A 25,059-nucleotide genomic window follows, 5' to 3' on the forward strand; every position below is an offset into this window, starting at 1 on the left:
TCCAAGGGATCACTAGAGTTTAGAGAGCATGAGACCTCCCTAAAACACCCTTCTCACAGTCTTGAGTAATCTTGAGTAAGAGGGAACAAAAGACTAAACCAAAAGAATATGGAGATAGAAGGGGCAGACAAGGTAACGTAACCCATTTACTCAAACCAGAGAAACCCTGAGAGCAGTGTCAAATAAGAGGATGCCAGAAGAAAGCAACTGCGTGTTGTCCAGCCACTTCTGGAACAAAGAATGCAACCACAGTGAAACTTCCAGACGGGCCACTCTAGTGGAGCTCACCCCAGGATGCTCTTGTCTCCCTGTTGGACAAGTGCATGTAAAGCTAAAATTCTGAGCTACAGCCAGACATTTATGAGTACCATGCCAAAATAATTTACAAAGTTATCTGAAGTCTTACATTTTATTTAAATAGCCTCCAGTAAGAAGAGAGTGGGCCAATTACTACCCCTTCCTTGTAAAATGCAGTAACCAAGTCAAGGAGAGTAAGTGCACCCAGCAGCCAGCCAGCCATATGATGGGTGGGGTGCCTCTCAGTGGGGGCGGCCACGACCACGGCCCCGGCCTGCTGCTGCGGGAGCATCCACAGTTGAGCGGGGGTTCTTGATGGTTTCATCTACAGACACAATCAGGCACGCAGCTTCAGAGGCTGCTGTCAGCGCATTGATCCGCACCATAGCTGGCTCCCACACGAAGGCTTCAAAGTTGTCAGCAATGTCCTCGTTGTTGATGTCCACTCCATACCATGTACCCCCCTAAAAGAGTAGGAAAAGAAAGGAGGTAATATGGAACTGCTTTAAACTTTCCTCTTGTAAACTGGTACTCCAAAAGACACTGCTGGGAACCCGCAGACTCTCTGAACTTGGTGGCATTTCGCTGAAGAATACTGCATCTTCCCATGAGCATGCCAGGAACCTGGAAACACCCCTACTCCCGCCAACTCCTCCCTTTAGCCCTGGACATACCACACAAGACCTCTGGGATCTTCTCCCAGGCAAGCTGTTGTGTTTTGGGGCAGCCCTATCCTCAGGTCACCTGAGGACTATATATATATATCAAACAATGAGTTCTCAAGATAAACAGGAATAACAAAAATACTATCCAATCTTTCATCTCATTGCTTCAAATAGCCCAATTTTACAGATGAGGCAAGTGAGACACAGAGGTAAAGTGACTTTAAGCAAAAGTCCTAATACAAACCAGAAGCAGGGTCATTCACTGGGTGCTGAGCACTTAACAAACCTCTATCTATTTAACAAATGGAGAAATTAAACTCTCAGAGAGGCTGAAGTAACTAGCCCAGGGTCACACTTGGAGGGCTCTGGAGAGCTTCATCACCACACCGGTAAGCTCACTCCATGTGGTCAGTGTGTGCTTCCAGGAAGGTGGATGCAAGGTTCCTCCTGTGGTACCATGAGGAGCAATCATACTCTTTTTTTTTTTTTGAGACGGAGTCTCGCACTATCACGTGGGCTGGAGTGCAATGGCACGATCTCTGTTCACTGCAAGCTCTGCCTCCTGGGTTCAAGTGATTCTCCTGCCTCAGCCTCCCGAGTAGCTGGGATTACAGGTGCCCACCACCACACCTGGCTAATTTTTTGTATTTTTAGTAGACAGGGTTTCACTATGTTGGCCAGGCTGGTTTCGAACTCCTGACCTCATGATCTGCCCACCTCGGCCTCCCAAAGTGCTGGGATTACAGGCGTGAGCCACCGCGCCCAGCCACAATCATATTCTTGGTAGAAGCAATGAAGAAACCCTGGATCTCCTGTGCTAGCACCACGGCTTTCCTTCTGCCCTCAGAGGAGGCAGTTGGTCAGGCAGACAGGCTGGGTGGAGTTGCAGCCTATCTCCTGGGCCAAGCGTGCACAGCTTGAGTAAGCACAGCTCACGTTCAGAATCTAGCCCCACCCGCCCAAACCCTGAACCCTGGGGAGAGAAAGGACCCACCTGGGCATGCCGAGCCCGCAGCTTGTTGAGAATGTTTGTGGCGTCAAAGCCAGCATTGTCACACAGCTGGCGTGGGATAATCTCCAAGGCCTTGGCATATGCCCCAATCAACAGCTGCTGTTTTCCTGGAATAGTCCTTGAGTAATCCCGCAGGTACTTGGAGAGCTCCATCTCAATGGCCCCGCCACCAGCCACCACTGAATCATTCTGCACAGATCAGACCACCTCTCAATGTAAGAGGGCCCCTGGTCCAAGCTTCCATGCTGGGCCACTCAGTAGGACCCTTCAGCCCAGAAAGAGTGATTCTTCATTCCTTCCTCCATCCCAAGCCCCAAACGCCCAGACACGGCCCCTATCTAGAACATCCCAACTTCAACCTGGTGAACCTTATGGTTTCTGACTATTTTCAAGGTCACCTGCAGCTCAAGGACACTGGCACAATTACTGGAATATCTGACTACATTAGCTCCAGTTTGCTAACAAAACCAAGTCTTTTTCTTCTGCTTGCTCTGTTGCCCAGGCTGGAGTGCAGTGGTGTGATCATAGCTCACTGTAGCCTCCAACTCCTGGGCTCAAGGCATCTTTCCACCTCAGCCTCCCAAGTAGCTGGGACTGACTACAGGCACATGCCACCATTCCTGGCTAATTTTTTTATTTTTGTAGAGACAGGGTCTCGCTATGTTGCCCAGGCTGGTGTCAAACTCTTGTCTTAAGCAACCCTCCCATCTCAACCTTCCAAAGTGCTGGGATTACAGGTGTGAGCTACCACGCCTGGCTAAAAGAACAAGTCTTAGCTTTCAAGGCAGGATGACCTATTTTTGAGAAACTGAGGCTCAGTTTCTCTACCATTTGTGGGGCAAATCAGGGCTCACCACACCACCCAGGAAAGGGCAGGTTATATAGAGAAGGAATCACCACACAAATGCAAGGTCTGATCAGCTAGGGAGATAGGAGAGAGTAGGCTGTGCAGGCAGGAGGCCATCAGCCAAGTACCTTGATGGCCCTCCTGACGATCATGATGGCATCATGCAGGGACCGCTCTGTCTCCTCCATAAACTGCTCGGCACCGCCACGGAGGATGAAGGTGCATGTCTTGGCCTTGGGGCAGCCAGTAAAAAAATTGTACCTATGCCCAGGATTAAATAGTACACACATGAACTCTTGTCTGCCACCATCCTACTGTATTGTCCTCACTGCCAGCCCCCACAACACTTAGCAGCTGCTCTTACATTCTTCACTCAGGTTACCCAATCCCAACCTTATAGACATTTTCTTGGAAAGGTTTGCAGCTGTACCACTAGGGCATAAAAGATTGTGGAGTCAAAGCCTTTAGATCTTCCTGTAATGCTGTATATTATCTGAGCTCTTTATGGCTCAAAGGTGAGACTTTGTAAAAGCTGTATATCACTTTGTACACAAAGGTGAGACTTTGTAAACGCTGTATACCACAGCCGAAAGATGGCAGAAGACCAGACCCAGGCAGGTTTGTGAGCTCGGCCTGGACCCACGGCTCACCTCTCGCCTCCAATCTGGGTCTCTTCAAACACCTGGCATCGACCCAGCACATCTGCTGACAGAGCATTCACACTGGTCTGGATTGAGCCTCCACAGGCCTAGGGAGCAAGGAAGGCAAGATCTAGCAGTGAAGGTTCCCGAGGCCAGGCAGCTTCCTGCCACCTCGTCTCAAAGTCAATTCCCACGCATGCCCCCAGAGCCTCTGCATTACCCACCCTTTCCCTTGACTTCCAGGCGACCCTTCCCCCTCTCTGAAAGAGCAAAAAAAACAAAATAGAACTAAAACACATCAAAGGCAAACAGGAGAAGTTAAAAGGAGATAGGGACCCATTCGATTCAGCTTATACGCCCTCCCCTAAACTAGGGTGGCACTGGGTCCAGCAATTGAACTCAGGAGTACTTTAAACCTAAAAGTATCTTTTGTGGGATGCTCATGAAAGGGAAGAAATCTGGCTGGAAGAATCAATATTTGAGTTTGTCCAGCTAATCATAGCATTACTGCTAGGTTCTCTCACAAACCAGATTTCTGGACTTGTTTTGGTTAAACTAAAGTAGTTTGTGCTACTGGGCACACACACATGGAAATGGAGCGCATCCTGGAAAAAAAAGAATTAAAAAAAAAAAAAAACAGGGCTCAATTCACACGCCAACCTGACAGTACACTCTGTTATACCAGGGGTCAGTGAAAACCCTTCAGGGCCACAAAGGCCAAGAAGCAGCCTGTGAAAATCTGGTTACCATCATTGTCCTCTTCAGATCCTCCTCAGGTACTCGGCCAGCACAGAACATGTCCCTGTCAGCAAAGTACTGGGTGGCCACATCCCCAATGGGGAGTTTGGACAAGACAACTTTGGCTCCAGAATGATGGATCTTCTCTAACTTGTCATAGAGAATGTTCCACTCAGCATCAACAATTGCCTGATAATCCTGGAGAGACCCAGAAAAGGATGAGAATGCTTTGGGGTGAAGGTTGACATATATAGTAGGGTAAAATATACCCATCTGCCCCCACCAAATAAAACATGCTGATTTATCTGGGAATTAACAGAGATAAACAGAATAGCCACTCCTCAGTCCAAGCAAATAAGGACCCCATGAGATGACTTAGGAATCACCTGAAACTCCCCAACACAAAAGCAGAAAGTAACCCCAAGGCTGAGAACCAGAGCTGGTGCTGTCAAGATGTGAGAAACAGTTTAACCTGGCTGAGGTCTAGCCTCTTCTGAGGTGCTAGATTCGTGGAGTTCCCAATAAGACCCCTTTGGCTGGGCACAGTGGCTCATGCCTGTAATCACAGAACTTTGGGAGGCCAAGGCAGGTGGATCACCTGAGGTCAGAAGTTCAAGAACAGCCTGGCCAACATGGTGAAACCCTGTCTCTACTAAAAATAATAAAAAAAAAAAAATTAGCTGGGCATGGTGGCACATACCTGTAATCCCAACTACTCAGAAGGCTAAGGCAGGGGAATCGCTTGAACCCAGGAGGCAGAGGTTACAGTGAGCCGAGACTGCACCACTGCACTCCAGCCTGGGCAACAGAGTGAGACTCCGTCTTAAAGGAAAAAAAAAAAAAATACTGCTTCCCCAAGAACTGCTCAAAGGTGGGTGACACGGCTACCTCCAGAGGTAGCCTGGGTAACATCAACAGTGAGAGCACACCTGTCTCTGCAGCACTAGGTCTAGTCTAGAAGTGGAGGAACTCATACCTGCACCAACAAGAGGAACCAAAATACCGGGCAGGCTATGTAGCTAGAGAGGCCCTGCCATCCCCTTCCTCAGGACCAGAGCGTATTTCAACAGGTCTTCCCTATCCAAATTTCCTCAGGTCAAGGTCACTCAGGGAGAACACAGAGTATGGAAAGAAGGGGGCCTAGTACTTAGACATCAATATTCAGGGGGGCAGGAAGAGAAAGGGGCCCACAACAGCCATGAAGACCCAGGTCTCTGGCTCAGAAAGCTGCCCATTTCCATGCCCCCACCAACTGGTGAACCCACCTACCTCAACTGTGTGGACTCTTATCTCAGCATTGTCTTTCTCAGCTTTCAACTCGAGCTCGACATTCAAAAGGGCAATCTTGGGATTGTGGTACTTTTTGGGTTGCATTTCAAACCCAGCATAAGAGAAAGTCTTCTTGAATGCAACACCAGCTACCAGCTGAGAATCCTGTTTTAAAAAAACAAACACTTTAACGGTTTGGTACTAACATAAAATAAAATCAAGCTAGTTGTTTGCTGGCTAGTGCTTATCCATTCCTGTGAACCTGAGCTAATCATGTCTTTATTTCACTGTTGTAACACAGTCTTTCTCTTATCATAAAATCGAAGACAAATCCTTTTATTTTTTTTAAATAACACAACATATTATTTCAGTTATCCCTTTAGCATAAGGAAAATCATCTGGTTAGCAGAGGCAAAGCATGGTAAAGGCTTACTGGGCTGTCCTCTAAGACTGGCCTCTGCAGCACTGGCCAATGGATAATGCTGTACAAACTTCCATAAAGTATGCCAGAAAAGGAGCCAGGTGTTTACAAAGAAGGCAAAACAAAAGCTGTGCAATGCTACCCCCTTCTATGCCCCAACTCCCAAATCTCAAGTATCCTCCTGTACACCTCCATGTACCCGTAATTTGCACTGCACCCTCCACCCCCACACCCCCAACAGCATGGATACTATAGCCTTGATGCTTCCTCCCTCCAGAAGATGATGCCAAAAGGTCTACAGAATCAGAAATCCCCTGCGTAATTTCTAAGCTATCACTGCAGCTCCTCAGACCTCAGTCCCTCAAGGTAGGGATCTTCTACCACTTGTTCTGCAACAGAGCTTCTCTGTGGGTTGGATTTAACAGCAGGGCATAACAGAAAGCACACTGCACCCAGGGCTGACTCAGCACTACCATGAGACTTAGGTTCCAATCTCAGATCTTTTCCTTACTAAATGACCGAGACATTTCCCACACCATAAAAAAGGGTATTCAGTTCAATAACCTTTAGTTTCTCTGCCAGTGCTCATCTACAATTCTAATCTATAATACTGTAACCCATGGGTGAAGAGAATCTGTCCCCAGTTCCTGCATCATTCAAATCCATAGCTTCCTAAAGGGAGTGATGCCTGAGCTGAATGATGGATGAGCAGAAATTAGTCAAAGAGAAAAAAGGAAAAAAGGGGTTCTCCTAAGAGGTGGGAGGCAGTGTTGTGGAATCAGAGAATGAAAAGCCATTTGAAGTTGCTAGAATTTAGAGGATAAGAACCAGCCAGTGAGGAAGAGAGAGGGGAAGTAGGCAGGGGCCAGTTTAGAAGGATCTTACAGGCTCTGTTAATGCCTGGCTTTGTATAGGGAATGTAGATATCAGAAGGCTTTATGCAGAGGAATAAAGTAGGAAACTTCACCCTGCAAATAGTAAATAAGTACAATGGATTTAGGGGATCCAAGACTGGAAGAGGGGTGGCAATGGTACCAGGAAAGAGTAAAAGAAACAGACTCAACAAATAATTAGGAAATCATGAGGTAAAATGGAACAATGTTAATTGACAGGCTGGAGTCAGAAGGGTTTTCAAGGATGATCCCAGATTTCTGGTTTGAGTGACAGAATAAACGGTGGTGACACCAACTATGACGGGAAATACAGAAAATGCTATCACAGGACTGGGGGACAAGACAAAGCGTTTAACAGCAGTTAGACACAAGAAAGAGCATGAGGCTGAGAGGAGAGGTGAGGACTAAAGATATGGATCAGGAAATTCTCAGTTAACCCTGGTAACAAGTAAATAATCACTACCACTATTTATTGAATTCTGGGTCAGGTTTGTATGTATTTAACGAATGTAGGACAGTCTGGGAAAAACACAAGTGTGGCTTAGAGTCCCTGGCTTTCTTGCCAGGTAAGATTATTAGTCCTGATTTCTAGTTTAGTGGATGCCAATCTAATCTTAAGCATTTATGGAAGTAGGAAGGCCCAAGAGAAGATGAAAAATTGCTACTAAAGCAGTGAGTAAAGACAAAGTCAGCAAGCCATGATGAAGATATAGAAATGAGGAACCTCCAGGTTCCTCACAGCTTTATTACATACAGAGAATCTCAGCCCACTGGTCTGACATGTGCCACAATAGGAGGGGAAATGGCAAAGTGGGAATGCAATTTGGGAGGGTAAAATTTAAAGAGAAGGGCCAGGCTATCTTTCAAGCTGGTCCTCCTCTATCCAAATCGCTTCAGTTGAGGTCACTGACGAGTAATAATAAGTACAGCAGGCCAGAGACTGAAAAGGCCAAAAGCAGCATGGAGATACCAAGGACGTTTCCAGACAGATACTACTTGTTAAAAAGAAGGAGTTGTGCTGTCCAAGATAGTAGCCACTAGCTACATGTTGCCATTTAAATGGAAATAAAATTAAGATTCAGTTCTTCAGTTACATTAGTTGCATTTCAGGTGCTCAGTAGCCAAGTGTGGATGGGGCTATCATATCGGACAGTGCAGATATGTAACAGTCCCACCACCCTACAGAAAGCTCTACTGGAGGGTGCTGAGTTAAGAGCTACACATGCTAATATGGATCAATTTCTAAAATATGTTGTTAAATGGACAAAAGCAAGCTATAGAACACTATATAAGCAATCTTTTGTCTTTAAAAAACAGTATTTACATACATGCTCATATATGTACAAAGTAATTCTGCAAGGATACACACAAACTAATAGTGGCTGTATATGGGGCAGGGGTAGTGCATGAAACACTTTTAACTTTAGGCCCCTTCACAGTTTGAAATATGTATCATCTATTCAAGATAAATGAATGAAGAAGGGTGAGCTTAACAGTATCACTTAGGAGTAAGCAGTGAACTGAAAAATCCCTCTCAGATGTATTAATTGGGAGGTCATTGATAATTTGAGCTAGTCCTACTACCCCTCCACCATCCACTGACACAAAGAACCTGAGATTCTGAAAATCATCCAGTCCGATTTTCTATTCTGTTGACAAATAATATCCACAGAGGTTACCAAGTTTATCTAGTCACAGCCTCTAATGGCAGTATGGGAAGTACAATGTAAGTCTGACTTCCTGCCTAACGTGCATTCTCTTTACTCCTGTAATGAGTACCCCTCTGCCATATGAAGCTGTCTGAAGGGTCAATATGAAAGCAAGAGCTGTCTAGGAAGGCCACAGCAGGCTTACCTCGAGGGCTCCACCCTGTACCTTCTTGATTCCAATCATTTTAAGCTGCAGCAAATCATCGAGCATCATCACAGCATCCACCACCATCTTAGCAAAGAAAGCTTTCTGCTGGGAGATCAGCTTGGAGCTCAGAGCGGTCATGGCACACTTTTCCAGCAGCTTCCTCTGCTCCCTGGGACACAAGGGCAGAATCTGCATCAGGTCTTGAAAACCAAATCCCTCTTATCTGATTCTATTACAATGTGGAGGTAGTTCCCTTCCACTCTCTAAACTCAGCCTTCTCCAACTTCACCTTCTGTATCTTTAGGGCAGATTATCAGTGACAGATGGAGACTGCAGTCAAAGATCTCATATGTGGCAGCTTTTAAACTACAGTCGACAGCTTCTTTTGTGCTCTGTGGGCTGGAACACAGCCAAGGGTCTGGCATGAGCCAAACAGCCCCAGGCACATAGAGGGATTGCAGCATGCTTCTGCATCCAATTTGGCCACAGGAAGTCAGTCAAGGTTCTGACAAAGGCCTGACATGGTGACTCGCACCTGTAATCCCAGCACTTTGGGAGTCGCAGGTGGGAGATCACTTGAGCCAGTAGTTCAAGACTAGCCTGGGCAATACAGCGAGGCTCCGTCTCTTTAAAAAAAAAAAAAAGCCCACTACAGACTTACACTTTATCTGCCTTCTTCACGGTCACAGCAATCTCTTTGATCTTGTTAACTGCCTGCCAAGAACAGAAGTTGAATGAGTCTCTCATGCTAAAGACAAACTGCTGAAGTGGATCTCAATCTCTCACTAGTCCTGAGTCTGTTTACTCCCAAATCCTAAGCATTTCTACTCTACAGCTGAAACAACACTTCTAGGTCTTGTAACTGCTCAGAAAAATGTAAAACTCTATAGTTCAGAAAATTCCGAAAGTCAGAAATGCAGAGTGGGTATACAGTTCTGGAGAATCAGGGTGCTTCCAAGATTTTGCTGTGGGTCTGCAGGTAACACACTACAATGAATGAGTGGAAACAGCTGTGACACGAGATTAAGCCAAACCTCCTGGTTTACTAAAAACACCTATGACAACTTCTAGCACTTTATATATTAGTTACATATAAAGTATGCATACAAATATATAAACTTTTTATTTTTTCCAAAGTACTCCTCATATATTATTTCATTTTAATGTCACCACTCAAATTAGAGATAGCAAAGAAAGTAAGGCCTAGAAAGATTAAATGACTTGCCCCAGATCACAAATGAAGGTTAGAGGGCAAATAATAACTAGGTCTCAATATACACCATGAGGTACTTGAGTGTAGCATGTAGTAGTAGTATACCATGAGTCTCTTAGTCCTTACTAACAGACTATGTCTACATCATAGTCTACCAGGCTGACTCTAACCTGAGGGTTAAAGAGATTAAGTAATACATCTCATCAAATGGCTACAGAATAGTAGAACTGAGATTACTAGGGAGATGTCAGAAAATGCCCAAAGTACCCTGTTCCCCAGTCCCTCCACACTCCTGAAAAGAAATTCCCCTTCCTGAGAGAAATGTGAAGGTGTCCAGGCCCAAGAGAAGGTTAATCAGTACTGCCATACCAGCTGGGTGGCTGTGCGGAAAGCTCGAATGATGATCTGGGGGTGTAAACCTTCCTCCACATAGGGTTTCACCTGCTTCAGAAACTCTGCAGCCAGCAAGGTCACTGAGGTGGTGCCATCACCCACCTGGAAGATGACGACAGGAAATACACGTTTTCTGATGTTTAGGGAATAAAGCCCTGAAACTCCATTTTTAGGCACGCTACCCATTTAAACTGAATATTATTTAAATGATGTCAAGCTTTTTTCTGGAAGCACAGGTTTTTGCAACAAGTAGAAAGAAGGTAATGGTAGTTACATATCCATCATGTCAAACAGTCCTGGGCTACAAAATTAATTCCCCAGACAGCCCCATTCTCTAAAGAGGGCTGATGTGGACAATCAAATGTTCTCAGGGTATAAAATCACACACATGAATTGAGAACTTATGGTACGTACAAGGCAATGTGATGAATAAGACAGTCCTTGTCATGCTTATTGTAATACAATACTTACAATAATCATGGTACCAAGAAGCAAGAGACAAACATTGTTTAAGAAGCAAAAGGTGGCTGGGCACGGTGGCTCACACCTGTTATCTCAGCACTTTGGGAGGCCGAGGCAGGTGGATCGCCTGAGGTCAGAAGTTCAAGACCAGCCTGGACAACATGGTGAAACCCTGTCTCTACTAAAAATACAAAAATTAGCTGGGCGTGGTGGCGGGTACCTGTAATCCCAGCTACTCAGGAGGCTGAGGCAGGAGAATTGCTTGAACCTGGGAGGCAGTGGTTGCAGTGAGCCAAGATCGCACCACAGCACTCCAGCCTGGGCGACAGAGTGAGACTCCGACTCAAGAGGCAAAAGGTACTGCAGGACTTCTTTCTTTTTTAATAGAGAAAGGGTCTCACTATGTTGTCTAGACTAGTTTTGAACTCCCGGCCTCAAGCAATCCTCCCACCTCGGCCTCCCAAAGTGCTAGAATTACAGGCATGAGCCACTGCATCTGACCAGGAGTTTAAAAAAAAAAAAAAAGTAATTTTCAGTCAAATCCCACTAAAACAAACCTCCTAGGACCAGCCAAAGTTCTTTATATTTCAAAAACTATGAGGAGGCCAGGCACGGTGGCTCACGCCTGTAATCCCAGCACTTGGGGAGGCCGAGGCGGGCTGATCACCTGAGGTCAGGAGTTCGAGACCAGCCTGGCCAACATGGTGAAACCCCGTCTCTACCAAAAATACAAAAATTACCCAGGTGTGGTGGCGGGCGCCTGCAATCTCAGCTACTCGGGAGGCTGAGGCAAGAGAATTGCTTGAACCCAGGAGGCGGAGGTTGCAGTGAGCCAAGATCACATCATTGCACTCCAGCCTGGGCAACAAGAATGAAACCCCCTCTCAAAAGAAAGAAAAAAAAAAAACTACTGGGAATAAGCAGATTACTAGTCTGCTAATCTTTTTTAGATGGTGCTTTTCTGTGATGGGATCTAAATCCTATTTAATGAGGGTGAAAAAGAAAAAGAGGTTTCAAGAAAATTGGATAAACTCTAAACTGGAAGAAATTTATTTCGGTAGAGATGGGGTCATGCTGTATTGCCCAGGCTGATCTCAAACTCCTGGACTGAAGGGATCCTCCCACCTTGGCCTCCTAAAGTAATGAGATACAAGCATGAGCCACTATGCTCAGCCCAGAAATTTATTTTTAACTTCATGTATGTTCACTGTGTAAGGTAAGAAATTCTCAAGGGGCAAAAAAAAAAAAGGTTACTATAGAGAAGGTTTAAGTGGCCAGATTTCTGGACCAAAAGGCATTATTCCCTTGTTGAAGACAAAAACAAATCAAATCCAGACTCTTCTCTCTTTAATTTTATATATGCTACACCTGTTTTATAGGCTTGGCTAATAAACCTTTTAATGTAACTTCAGGACATACCTGTAGTATACATATTTTGCAGTACTCTAAAATACAAAACCTATCTGTCAACACGTTTATTAATACTCCAGTGTTAGAATTTATTTTTAAAAGACAGACTGGCTAATGCCATGAATTATACACTTAAAAATGGTTATAAGAATAAATGTTATGTCTGTTTTATCATCAGTTAAAAAAAAAAAAAACAAAGCCTGGTGTAGTGGGGAATGCCAGTAGTTCCAACGACTAAGGAAGCTGAGGTGAGAGGAGGCTTGAGCCCAGGAGTTCAAGGCCAACCTGGGAAACATAGTAAGACCCTATCTCTTTAAAAAAAAAAAAAAAAAAAAAAAAAAAGGGCAGATTGGAAGTCTTAGTTTACAGCCCCATTTTATAAGAGATGAGAGGTCGAATTATTTAACCTAGCAACTCACACAAATGACAGCACACAACCTGTTAAGATCTCAGGCAGTAGACTTATATCTAAAGACTGTTGTCATTTACCAATGTATTAATGGATATGAAAAGCTACAGGTAACGAAATAGTATGAATTTTAAAAGGCTGTTAATTCTAAATACTTTTATAAGCACGTATTACTTGTACAATTATAATTATATAAAATCCTTAAAAAAATTTAATAGAGGAGAACTAAGGAGCAAGCAAGCATGTGTTTCAACCTCCACACAACTATTTTCCTACCTCAGCATCTTGAGATTTGGCAATGTCTACCAAAGTCTTTGCTGCAGGATGGACAACATCAAGAAGTTTCAGAATTGTGGCCCCATCATTAGAAATTGTTGCTTTGCCTTAAAAGAAACAAACAAAAAATTTAAAGCCCCTTTCTTAAATGCTGTCTTCAAGTTGGACCTACAGCCCATGTACTTTACTGGGATGGGGCAGAGGGGATCACGGCAGGGCTGAAGGGAAAGGATACCTATCTGATCTTTCTATACAGAATTAGCTCTGTACACAAAGGTTCTAAAATCACAAGCTTTTGAAGACCACAGACTCCCAATTTTCCTTGAAGAGCAATTAATACAGGTCAACTGGATACAGAAAAGATTTTTTAAATAAAAGGAACCACTTAGATATTCTTACCATAGTTGATACCCTCACACGTCAATTAATATACCAAGATATAAACAGGAATTTTCTCATCTTGATAACAATGGAAGTGACCACAGGAAACTCCAGATGGTTCTATTTCATGTTTCTAGGCCATGTCTCCCTATGAGGCAACAGGATCCTGAGCCTAGGTTCTCTCATATATTCCCACACGGGCTCAGCAGTCAGGATAATATAAGAATTGGAACTGCTTGAGAGTGAGTCATCTTTCAACGATCTTAAAAGCAGTGGGATTTCTGATACCAACCTATGCTAGTCCCAAACACCCCCTCAGGAGCCTCCTCTCCTGCACATAGGCCTGAGGAACTCTGTAGACTTACCTCTGCCATCTACAATAAGCTTGTCCATGCCACGGGGACCCAGGGTAGTTCTTACAGCCTCAGCAATCACCTGGCAGGCACTGATGTTACTCACAAGCTGGGGGATGCCTTGGGAGCTATCAGTCCCCTCTTTCAATAGGATAACTGGTGTGGGCTAGAAAAGAAAGAGAAATTAACTGCTTTTAATAATCATCTATTATAATGAGACTGGCAAGGGAAAGGGGAAAATGCTCCCATCTCTCCCTTAACAGAATTATCTAGAGGTCTTCTAAAACCACATTCCCCCAACTGTCTACCACATCCATTCCCCAACCAGCCTCTACCTCCAGAGACACTATCAAATTTAGCCTACCCTGCAGCTATGCTAGACAGGAAAATGGTTTGAGAAGCACTGACCTAATCTAAAAGAAAAAATCATGAGTTCTCCAGTACCCAGCTGAATGACCATGGCCTTTTCAACTTCCGACCTTACTCCCTGCGCTGAGGAATTGGGTCACAACACAGGAGGAAGAGGCAGACCCTGCTAAGTGTTCATTCCGCAGCAAAACATCCATTTGTCTGTGTTACAGCTCAATCTTAGAGAAGCAGATGGGACACTGATGCAAAATGCAAGATGCCAAGAGCTTGAGGTGTTGTCCTAGAGATGCCTAGGCAGTCAGCTTTATGTAACAGTGATGTTCAGCTGCAGTGTAGGAAAACAGGCAGAGAAACAAATAGCATCTTTGCCCTGTTTTGAAAAATGATGGCAAATCTAATTCTTACAGCAATGTTTCCATCTCTCATGCTGGCTGAATAAAGCTTCTGTGTGACTAATTTCCAATCAGATACCCCAAAGAAGTTTTCCTCTTTCTATATTGCATTGGTCTCCAGAACATTCCCTATCCCTGTAAGGGCTTCATTTGCAGACCTGCTTTAGAAACTCTGAGAAACAGGGATACTTGCTTGTTTTAAAGGGCCCACTCAGATATCTTTGCTCTAGGGACCACCATTATTAGCACAGAGAGTAATTTCTCAGCTTAGCAAACCAGAGTACTTTCTCTCCACGTTCAAATCTGAGCCTTCAGAGATGAGTCCACAAACTAGATCCAGTCTTCTCAAGTGTTTCTGGCTAATTTTGTGTGTGACACAGAATGTAGTAAGGATAAATAATATTTCAAAACTTTTGTTGTGTTAAATTTGTTACTAGGCTATGATTAAAAATGTATTTCTTACTGTGGAATGCAATAAAAAGTTTGAAAGCCATCACCTAGTCCTTAGAGGTACGTGAGATGTCTGAGCAAAGAAAGCACAGGGCTTTCCTAACCTAACAATGAGGAGTGAGGAATTCCTGCCAAAGACAGAGTCTAGCCATCCATGAGGCTGATTCCTTATTAACTGGTCAATTCCTTAAAAAGCTCAACTCTTTTGGCCAGCACAGCTGGAGGGTAGTAAGCAAGAGGAAGACTGGAATAAAGCTGAAGAGGCAGGCAGGAACCAGATCACATACACACTTGTAGACACACTATGGTGAGGAGTTCAGATTTCATTCCTAAAAAGGAAAGCCCTGGGAAGCTTTCAGCAGAGGAATGGCATACTGTGATTTACACAAAAAACAAAAACCACCGTAGAAAAAAGAGGATCACTTGAACTCATGGAGTTCAAGACCAGCCTGAGGAACATGGCAAGAACCTGTCTCTACAAAAAGAAAACAAAAGATACCCAATAAACTCTACGGAATAAGAGAGTGGGAGTAATTTAATATATTATTCTTTTTTTATATATATTTCTAAGAGACAGGGTCTTGCTCCACCACCCATGCTGGAGTGCAGTGGTGAGATCATAGCTTACTATAAGCTCAAGCCTCCTGAGTAGCTGGGCCTCAAGGCATGTGGTACCACACCTGGCTAATTTTTTATATTTGTATTTAAAAAATGTTGCCCAGGCTGGTCTCCAACTCCTGGCCTCTAACAACCCTCCCGCCTCAGCCTTCTAAAGTGCTAGGATTACAGGCATGAGGCACCATGCCAGGCCCTCATTAAATTTTTTTAAATGCTTGTCAAATAATCATACATTACTCATTTTATTTTTTATTTTAAAAAGAATGCTTGTCATGTAAACCCCTACATTTGGGGTCAGGCGTCAACTGAAGGGAAAATTCCTTCCTTTTGCTGGAGTGTCCCAGGTCTGGTGGCAAGAAATGGCTTCTCTATACTCCCAGCATTCTTTCTGGCCCCTCAGCTGGCCCAGTCCCTGGCACCTTCTGTAAGGGAAAGATATGCGTCCTGAAAGGCCCCACCATCTCCCAGTCTTGCTAAATCATTCCTTACGGCAGCCCCAAGTCTTCTCTGGTCCACCCCTGCCACGGATGGAGTCTTACACTTTAAATCAAAAACCAACACGAGTCTCAATCACTTCCTATCACCTTCAACAGGTTCTTTCACCTCCTTAACAGGTTAACTTACCCAATGCTTGTGTATACTTTTTCTCACCTCAACCTGCAAAATGTACCCCCATCTAAAATAGTCACTCTGCCATCTTCTACCAAAACCACTTTCTCACCACCAGGCCACCAATTCCTCAGAGCTCCAATTCTTCCAAGAAGTTTCCTCTACAGTAATAAACAAGGGCATCTGAATAGGGGAATCCCATAACCTTCTCTTCACTTGTCCTTGCTCACAACTTATCACCATCCATCTTAAGTACAAGCTTTCCGAAGACAAGGACCAGAATAACCTTAATTTGAAGAGTGCCAAGATTTGGCCACACATGAAGCAATATTCAGCAGCTTTTGGGGCTGAAAATCCAACTGCTACTTGTAAGTGCTTGACAGCACTGGCTTCTTGACTTTTGGGGAGAAAAGCACTGGCAGTACAGTAACACTAAATTTACTGAGAGTTCTTAAGCATAATGCAAGAAGAGCCTGGAAGCAGCTAACCACAGATTCCCCAGGTTCCCTATGCTTTGTAGGCCCTGAAGAAACAGCAGTCTGGGTAGAGAGCGTCTATGGTGGAAAAGGTGGCAGAGCTGGATTGAGTCAAGTCAAGCCAAGCCAAGCAGGATAGGTCCTCTTCTAACAGTTCCCCAGCAGCAGGCACTGTATGGAAAGTCCAGCTTCCGTCCCTTACTTTCAACCTCGCTCTCTTTTATTCCTCTAAGAAATAAGAAACAAGGTCGGGTGCGGTGGCTCACGCCTGTAATCCCAGCACTTTGGGAGTCCAAGGTGGGTGAATCACAAGCTCAAGTGTTCGAGACCAGCCTGGTCAACACGGTGAAACCCCGTCTCTACCAAAAATACAAAAATTAGCCAGGTGTGGTGGCGTATGCCTGTAATCCCAGCTACTTGGGAGGCTGAGGCAGGAGAATTGCTTGAACCTGGGAGTCAAGTGAGCCAAGATCGTGCCACTGCACTCCAGCCTGGGCAACAGAGCAAGACTCCATCTCAGGGAAAAAAAAAAAAAAAAGAGCAGACTCCAGTAATTGGCCACAGGTATCATGGAAGGTTTTGGAATTTCAGCTTACTGATCTTCCTCTTCATCCTACTTTAAAACTTTCACTAAGCATCATTAAACTTAATGGCTTACAAAACAAGAACAAGTGTGTATATGCCACGGCACATAGCGCTCAACACCACAAAGGCAAGGACATACATTTTACACAAGCTGTACCAACATAACAGGACTGAGGTTTCAGGGGACCTTTTCACCTCTCTTTTGATTACAGAAGTATTCTAGAATATCAGGGGCCAATTTGAAGACGGGAAGACTCTTGGAGATAGAAGTTTTACATTCCAAAAATGGGGAGGAGATATCAATAGCCAATACAGCAGGGAAACAGTCAATCTGACAGGGGAGGGGTCAGTTCAGGGAAAACCCAAGTGTGGTGATCTAGAGCCCATTGGTGAAGTTTTCTTAGGGCAGAGAATGGCGATTCTGATGCCCAGCTGTGTGAATGTGAACCAAAGCTCTTACGGAAGCCCTGGCAGCGGGATGGACTGATTCCAGAGATGAAAGGAAGCAAACAACCACCTCGCCGAGTAAGAGCTAACATTGCTGAGCGCTTACTATCTGCTAGGCACACTGACAAACTGAGAACCAGAAATGAAATAACATGCTCAAAGTCACACAGCTAGTAAGTGGCAGAGCTAAGTCACAAACCTAGGCATTCAGTGTAGCTCCAGAGGCCTTACTCTCAACTGCTATACTATGCTGCCTCTGCACAGAAGATGAAGACTTCAAGAATGAGCAATGCTAGAGACATAAAGGGGAGAGGAAGTACTGATAAATGCGAATTTCCTTCTACCTTGGGTATAAGCGGCATTCACAGGGCATTTGGTAGGACACCAAGGTGTCTGCCTCCCTAACAGGACAGGGAAAAGCTGCAGGAAGCAGGAAAAGAGCAGAAGATTGGGTCGGACACGCCAAAATGAGAAAGTGAACTGCCAAGTGCACAGAAAGCAGTATCTCAGTCAGGGTCAACCACCACCTCGGAAGCTGGCCCTACTCAGTTAACAACCCAGGAGATACCATCGAGGCTTGGGACCCACGTAAAGTATCTGAAGCTCCGAGAAAGAGAGAAAAGAAGTGTGGGAAGTAGGGCTACAAGGAGCACTTTAGGTGGCTCCAGGACTCACAGCAACTCCCTCGCCCCAAATTTTAAGAAAACGAGACCCAGAGTTAGGTAGGCAACTAGAAAAGCCTTTCTTATGTCACCAGAGTCCGAGCCTGGGTCTTCCCACCTCCGATAGTGTCTCCATCTACCTTTCCCGTTCTCCTGGCTGAGAGGCTGCAACCCCCAGCAACCACCAGGGCCTGGTACATTCAGTAGGCAATAAAGACGCGTTTATTTAATGACTGAGCGAATGAGTGAATGAATTAGAAGTACTAGGGAAGGCGTCTGCTTCTCTGCACGCTGCGGTGAGGATCAGCGAGTGACCATAGTGAGTCCCTAGGCGGGCACAATATGAGGTCCCCAATGTGCCTTTGCCGGTTCTAGGAAGCACAGGTCTTTACAGCCCGCAAATCTCAGGGCAGCCCCAGCTTCCAAGTCTAGCTGCCGACCGCGTAACCACGGCCGACCTGCACTCGCTTCACGCAAGTCCCGGTCATGCGGGGCTAAAAAAGAGGTCCGTGGGTTCGCGGGCCCGACGTGGGTTCGCGGGCCCGAAGCACCCTGGGACTTGTAGTCCCCAACCGGCCAGCCCAGAGACTCCCCTAAAGCCCCACGCAGCCCTTGCCAACGGCTCCAGCGCCGTGCTCGGGCCGAGCCAGGCCGCGGCTGGCCGGGGTCGCCCCTAAGCTGGGGATCTGGGCGAGGACAGAGGCGGCAAGCAAAAGAGGGTCCTACAAAGCAAGCCCAGGCCGAGCGGCGCCGGCCACCGGCCAGATGGCAGCTGATGGCGACGGATGCGCGAGACGCCACTCACCATCATTTTGGAAGCTTATTCAGCGGCCCGCCACTCTCCCCTCTTCTACGAGACCGGGCCACCCAGCAACCCACAATGCCTCGCGCAATAGAAATACCCAGAAGCTTCGGCCGGGAGAGGAAGAGAACGGACCACTTCCGCTACTCTATGGTTCGTTACCACCGACTCGGTGCGGCTAGAAGGACCTGAGGCGGGGCTTCGGGAGCTCTCCAGTAAGGGGCGTTTATTAAAGAGGGGTCGCCGCATTTCGGTCGTGCTTCTTTGAGCACGGAGGGTCTTTGCTCGGCCCGCATCACCTACTAACTTAATTCCAGCCTTCTCCATCCCCGGACGCCAGACCAAGGAATGCAATAAAGGCAAAAGTGTGGGACGCAAAGTGTGGGATAGGCTGGTGCCAAAGCACTTTACGTGAGCGATCTCATTTAATCCTCACAACCCTGTTGCGTTGGTCCTATTATTAAGGCCATTTTATTGATGAGAGAAAGGAGACTGAGAGGTCAAGGTGTCCAGTGTCACAGTTACACAGTCAGTGTCAACGGGGCGAGCGTGGGAAGCTGGCCCCAATGCCCGTTTTCTGGCTTTGCACTGGCCAGAGGCTCCTCGTGGATGGCGTGCGCCAGTCCGCGGCCCCAGCGCCCATCCACGGTGAGCGCGCAAGCGTTGGTGGCACTGGGCGGAGGACCCCCTGGCGCAAGACGAGTGCCTTCCCGTGAAGGCGTGGGGAGGAGGGAAGCGCAGCTGGGAGAAGGCTAATCGTCGTCAAGCGAGGCGGCCTTGGAGTGGACAGGACTGAGACCGCAAGGGCTAACGGCCTCGACTATCTACAGCTGAAGCAAGTCCGGCTGTGGGCACACCTCCAGTGCTTGTCCTCCCCGGCCTGCCCACCGCCAGCGAGAACCCGGAGAGTCGAGTCCAAACTGAGAAATACTGGGGCGGGGCTGAGGCGAGGGCCGGCTGTAGCTGTTCAGAGTTTAAGCCAATCAGCCCCCGGCTCCACTTCTCTTGACCAATAGGAAGTAGGCTAAGGCGCAGAGGCGGAAAGTGTGGCTACATGAGCAGGCGTCAGAGCCAATCAGCCGTGAGCCTCGTTCCCGTCGTCCAGCCCGCGGCGAGAGCGGGTATGTGGGCGGGACGCCGGAGCAGCTGTCAGGCTAAAGTCCGGCGAGCGACGCGCGGCGGGGCGGCGGGAGGAAACGCGGCGCCGGGCCGGGCCCTGGAGATGGTCCCCGGCGCCGCGGGCTGGTGTTGTCTCGTGCTCTGGCTCCCTGTGTGCGTCGCGGCCCACGGTGAGCGGCAACGGGTGGGACTGCGTTGCAGGGCGGGGCTGGCCGTCCAGCTTGCGCGCGTCTCGGGTTGGGGGCCAAGGGTCACCTTGGGGACTCTGCGAGTTCAGAGCAGGACAGGTCTGGGAGCGGGCGGCCGGAATAAGTGGGTGGTGGTCCAGGGACATAAAGTGGGCGCAGCCTGAGGCTGAAGCTCTGAGTCCTCAGCTTCCCCCGACAAAGCAGATCTCCCTACTCGCCCCTCCCCGCCCACTAGCGCCGACCCAGGTGACTTAGGGTGCGACCAGAAGGGACAGCTAAGGAAAGATACTACAGGCTGGAGATACGTATGTGAGCATTCACATGTACAGGAGCACACATTCCTACATGTGGGCACACACGCACAAACCGTTTACACCTACACAAGCACATAAATGTATACATCTATGCACATAAGTGAGCACATACGTATACCCACAACTTACACAAATAAGCACACGCAAAGGCAAGCAAGGGTTGGGGAGGAGGGAGTGAGTTTGACGCTAGTCCAGGAAGGCTTTCTGGGGGTGTATTTGTATCCGAGTGGGAGTGTCCACTCCCAGGACTGTATAGCCCAGTGCCAAGCCATGGGAGCTCTAACTGATGGCTGTGATTTGGGCAGTAAACAAAGACAGCTACAGCCTTAATCAATGCCATCCTTGGTACACAGTAGTGACTTGGTAGTTTGTTGATAGACTTGACCAATAGACTTGTGACAGCAGTTTTTTCTTTTTTTCTTTTCTTTTTCTTTTTTTTTTTTTTTTTTTTTTTGAGACGGAGTCTTGCTCTGTCGCCCAGGCTGGAGTGCCCTGGCGCGATCTCCGCTCACTGCAAGCTCCGCCTCCCGGGTTCACGCCATTCTCCTGCCTCAGCCTCCCGAGTAGCTGGGACTACAGGCGCCCACCACCACGCCTGGCTAATTTTTTTGTATTTTTAGTAGAGACGGGGGTTTCACCGTGTTAGCCAGGATGGTCTCGATCTCCTGACCTCGTGATCTGCCCGCCTCGGCCTCCCAAAGTGCTGGGATTACAGGCGTGAGCCCCCGCGCCCGCCCATGACAGCAGTTTTCATCCTTCAACATTCCGCAGTCTCTCTGGGTTAAGGAAACCAGGGAATGAAGTCCAGGTACAATATTAAACTTTGGTGCTGAGGAGAAGATCCCATGCCCCAGAAAAATCTAGTTGTCTGGAAATTCTCTTCCTCAGTGCTATGGAGCTAGATATAGTTGTTCATTCATTCAGGAAAGTTTATAGGACTATCCCTATATTGTAGCCACTATGCAAGACACTGGGAATTCTTCATTGAATGAAGTTACAAAGTGGAAGAGGCAGATATTTAAAAATTATGAATCCAGGGCAGGTGCAGTGGCTCACGCCTGTAATCTCAGGACTTTGGTAAGCCAAGGTGGGAGGATCACAAGCCCTGGCAACAAGGTGAGACCCCATTCCTATTTAAAAAATGAAAAAAAAATCAGCCTGGGCAACATGGTGAAACCCTGTCTCTACTAAAAAACAAAAAAAAAAATTAGCCAAGCATGGTGGCGCACACCTGTAGTCCCAGCTATTTGGGAGGCTGAGGCATGAGAATCACTTGAGCCTGGAAGGTGGAGGTTGCTGTGAGGTGAGATCGTGCCACTGCACTCCAGCCTGGGTGATAAAGTGAGACCCTGTCTCAAAAAAAGAAAAATTATGAAAGCTGTATAATTACAAATTATGTGGAAAGTCCCCATTTATTAAAAAGTACATTTGAATGGGTATGGGAGGGCAATCACGAGGCAGAAGCTTTCTCTGAGGAAGTGACATTTAAGGTATGACCTGAAGGATGACTAGGAAAGAGTCAGGTAAAGAGGTGGAGGTAGGGTGGGGTGGGAGTAGGGGGCCTTCCAGGCTCAGGGAACAGCCTGCAGAAAGACCCAGAGAAGTGAAGAAACTGAAAGGCCAGTGTAGCTTGAACACAGGATGGAGGAGATGAGGTTGAAAGAGTGGCCAGGGGCCACAGCAAACAGGGTCTTGTAGGCCACAGTTTAAAAAGAGTTTAAATTTTAAATGCAAAGGGCAGTTATTGAAAGGTATTGAAACCCTTGGTATGGTGATGTGCTCATAATTGCTAAGATGTTTTCGATTTCTGGTTGTTGCTTGGGGAGCAAGAATGGAGGCAGGGAGGCCAGGTAAGAAGCTGAGCTGTCAGGACAAGAGATGATAGTGACTAGACTTAAGGGGATGGCAGTGGGACCAGAAAGTCAACTTTTAAATTTTAGTGAGAATTGCTTTGTACACAGGCCACTACATCTCTACCCTAAAACTTCCAGGTGTTCAGAGCAAAAATACTAACCCTGGAGCTCTCAGTTTTCCTGGCTTACTGCATAAGCAGCAGCAGCTGATATAAACCTCTGGGGTTACTGACTCTGCATCAACTCTATCTGCCCCAGGACAGAAATCATCTAGCCCCCAACCCTGCCACTAGTGGACCCCGTTGGCTGAAGCCAGGACCCTGAGCCCAGACTTTAGCCAGCCCAGCTGAAGACACAGGGTCTGGGATCTGAACCTGAACCAGCTTGTTCCTGGGAGGCTTCTTACCTGTACTCTTTATCCTTTAGGCTTCCGTATCCATGATTATTTGTACTTTCAAGTGCTGAGTCCTGGGGACATTCGATACATCTTCACAGCCACACCTGCCAAGGACTTTGGTGGTATCTTTGTAAGTTAAGGGAGGCCCCTGATCTCTGATCCTCAACCTCCTCCTTCCCCTCACTGAGCTGCAGTGACCCTCTCATCCCACCTGAGTGCTGGGACAGGGAAGGGAGCAGAATCAGCTCTGCCTTCCATGAGCTGCAGCACAGAAAGGAAGCGCTTCCAGCTACTCCCCTGAGTATAATATAAACCTAGGCACCATGGAGGGACAAGTTATCTTTTTAGGGGACATGAAGTGAAAAGCCAAGAGCACCAGTTTCCTCTGCCAGCTCTACCTCTGAACTATGTGACTTAAGGCACATCACTTCCTCTCTCTGGATCTACAACCAACTCCCCTGCCTATCTCATGGAAGGGTAGGGTGGTGTAGGACAACCAGATAGGCCTTTGCGAGAATTAAGTAAAAATGTTTAAGTGTCTGGCGATACAGAAACCACTCCATGTTTCCTTCACACTTTATAAGGTGCCAGTAAGATGGGATTGTCAGCCCAGTCCTAAAGCTGGTGTGTCTTATTACACTCTCACCTGTCCAAATGTTAAATGTTTTTCAGCACACAAGGTATGAGCAGATTCACCTTGTCCCTGCTGAACCTCCAGAGGCCTGCGGGGAACTCAGCAACGGTTTCTTCATCCAGGACCAGATTGCTCTGGTGGAGAGGGGGTAAGGAGAGGGCAGGCAGGACACAAGGAGTGGGCAGGCATACGGCAGATTCTGAGATTATTGGTGGTAGTGCTTTGAAAGAGCTGTTTTTGAAAATTTCATCTTTTTAAGGGTCTTTAAGAAATGTCTAGCCTGGGCAACATGAAGAAACTCTGTACAAAAAATACAAAGATTAGCTGGGCATGGTGGTGCACACCTGTGGTCCCAGCTACTCAGCAGGCTGAGGTGAGAGGATTGCTTGACCCCACGTTAAGGCTGCAGTGAGCTGAGATCACGTCAGTGCACTCCAGCCTGGGCAACAGAGCAAAACCCTATCTCCAACAAAAAAAAAAAAAAGAAAAAGAAATGTATTTAAATTATCCATGGTTTTAGCTATTTACTTATGAGCCTTTATAACAAATTCTTCATAGTCTGCCTTCTATACTTCCAGGGTGATGGTCTGGGGAAGGGGGAGCTAGGACCTGTCTTTCCTTTGGTCTTATCACCACCTTTTCCAGGGGCTGCTCCTTCCTCTCCAAGACTCGGGTGGTCCAGGAGCACGGCGGGCGGGCAGTGATCATCTCTGACAACGCGGTTGACAATGACAGCTTCTACGTGGAGATGATCCAGGACAGTACCCAGCGCACAGCTGACATCCCCGCCCTCTTCCTGCTCGGCCGAGATGGGTGAGGGCTCCTTGCCTCTGGTTTTATCAGCACCAGGCTGGGCGCCATGACTGGGTCAGGGGTAATCACCAGTCCCTTCTTGCAGGCCTCAACTTGGGGTGCTTCAGTTAGAGGGCAAAAAAAGTTCTTGGGCTTTGGAACTCCAGATTGATGGGGACAGTGGGGCATGATGGGGTACCAAGAAAGTGACCATCACCACCTCTCTTCATGCCCTCCCAGCTACATGATCCGCCGCTCTCTGGAACAGCATGGGCTGCCATGGGCCATAATTTCCATCCCAGTCAATGTCACCAGCATCCCCACCTTTGAGCTGCTGCAACCGCCCTGGACCTTCTGGTAGAAGAGTTTGTCCCACATTCCAGCCATAAGTGACTCTGAGCTGGGAAGGGGAAACCCAGGAATTTTGCTACTTGGAATTTGGGGATAGCATCTGGGGACAAGTGGAGCCAGGTAGAGGAAAAGGGTTTGGGCGTTGCTAGGCTGAAAGGGAAGCCACACCACTGGCCTTCCCTTCCCCAGGGCCCCCAAGGGTGTCTCATGCTACAAGAAGAGGCAAGAGACAGGCCCCAGGGCTTCTGGCTAGAACTGAAACAAAAGGAGCTGAAGGCAGGTGGCCTGAGAGCCATCTGTGACCTGTCACACCTGGCTCCAGCCTCCCCTACCCAGGGTCTCTGCACAGTGACCTTCACAGCAGTTGTTGGAGTGGTTTAAAGAGCTGGTGTTTGGGGACTCAATAAACCCTCACTGACTTTTTAGCAATAAAGCTTCTCATCAGGGTTGCAACTGTGTCCTAG

The 25,059-nt window shown here is 47.0% G+C and overlaps 2 protein-coding genes across 4 annotated transcripts; one reads left to right on the plus strand and one right to left on the minus strand.

The window, feature by feature from the left end:
- Nucleotides 1-395: 395 nt before the first annotated feature.
- CCT7 (chaperonin containing TCP1 subunit 7) lies at nt 396-19,099 on the minus strand. 3 transcript variants are annotated; one of them, XM_054473624.2, is made up of 12 exons: nt 18,951-19,099; nt 13,550-13,703; nt 12,804-12,910; nt 10,223-10,348; nt 9,302-9,354; nt 8,638-8,809; nt 5,470-5,634; nt 4,210-4,398; nt 3,472-3,569; nt 2,950-3,082; nt 1,957-2,163; nt 396-761 (listed from the first exon to the last, which is right to left on the minus strand). In XM_054473624.2, the coding sequence occupies exons 1-12, from the start codon at nt 18,954-18,956 to the stop codon at nt 540-542; spliced, it is 1,632 nt and encodes a 543-aa protein (XP_054329599.1). In that variant the 5' UTR covers nt 18,957-19,099; the 3' UTR covers nt 396-539. The 3 variants fall into 3 exon arrangements, with proteins under 3 accessions (XP_054329599.1, XP_063504659.1, XP_054329607.1); XM_063648589.1 differs by lacking the exon at nt 1,957-2,163 and having other exon boundaries at nt 18,951-19,087; XM_054473632.2 differs by lacking the exons at nt 9,302-9,354; nt 12,804-12,910; nt 13,550-13,703; nt 18,951-19,099 and having other exon boundaries at nt 10,223-10,284.
- On the plus strand, nt 19,084-25,048 carry PRADC1 (protease associated domain containing 1). Its single transcript, XM_054473636.2, has 5 exons — nt 19,084-20,236; nt 22,848-22,948; nt 23,491-23,600; nt 24,098-24,265; nt 24,485-25,048. The coding sequence occupies exons 1-5, from the start codon at nt 20,002-20,004 to the stop codon at nt 24,603-24,605; spliced, it is 735 nt and encodes a 244-aa protein (XP_054329611.1). The 5' UTR covers nt 19,084-20,001; the 3' UTR covers nt 24,606-25,048.
- The last annotated feature ends 11 nt before the right edge of the window (nt 25,049-25,059 follow it).

The sequence above is a fragment of the Pongo pygmaeus genome, chromosome 12, assembly GCF_028885625.2.
Source record: "Pongo pygmaeus isolate AG05252 chromosome 12, NHGRI_mPonPyg2-v2.0_pri, whole genome shotgun sequence".
Classification (NCBI taxonomy): Eukaryota; Metazoa; Chordata; class Mammalia; order Primates; family Hominidae; genus Pongo; species Pongo pygmaeus.

Excerpts from the sequence above, each read along its gene's own strand:
- CCT7 (XM_054473624.2), bottom strand. Across the intron at positions 12,911-13,549 it reads GCTTATTGTAGATGGCAGAG|GCAAAGCAACAATTTCTAAT; the intron begins GTAAGTCTACAG and ends GTTTCTTTTAAG. Across the intron at positions 3,083-3,471 it reads ACCCAGATTGGAGGCGAGAG|GTACAATTTTTTTACTGGCT; the intron begins GTGAGCCGTGGG and ends TCCTGGGCATAG.
- PRADC1 (XM_054473636.2), top strand. The coding sequence starts at position 20,002 with ATGAGCAGGCGTCAGAGCCAATCAGCCGTGAGCCTCGTTCCCGTCGTC. Across the intron at positions 20,237-22,847 it reads TGTGTGCGTCGCGGCCCACG|GCTTCCGTATCCATGATTAT; the intron begins GTGAGCGGCAAC and ends TTTATCCTTTAG. Across the intron at positions 24,266-24,484 it reads TTCCTGCTCGGCCGAGATGG|CTACATGATCCGCCGCTCTC; the intron begins GTGAGGGCTCCT and ends ATGCCCTCCCAG.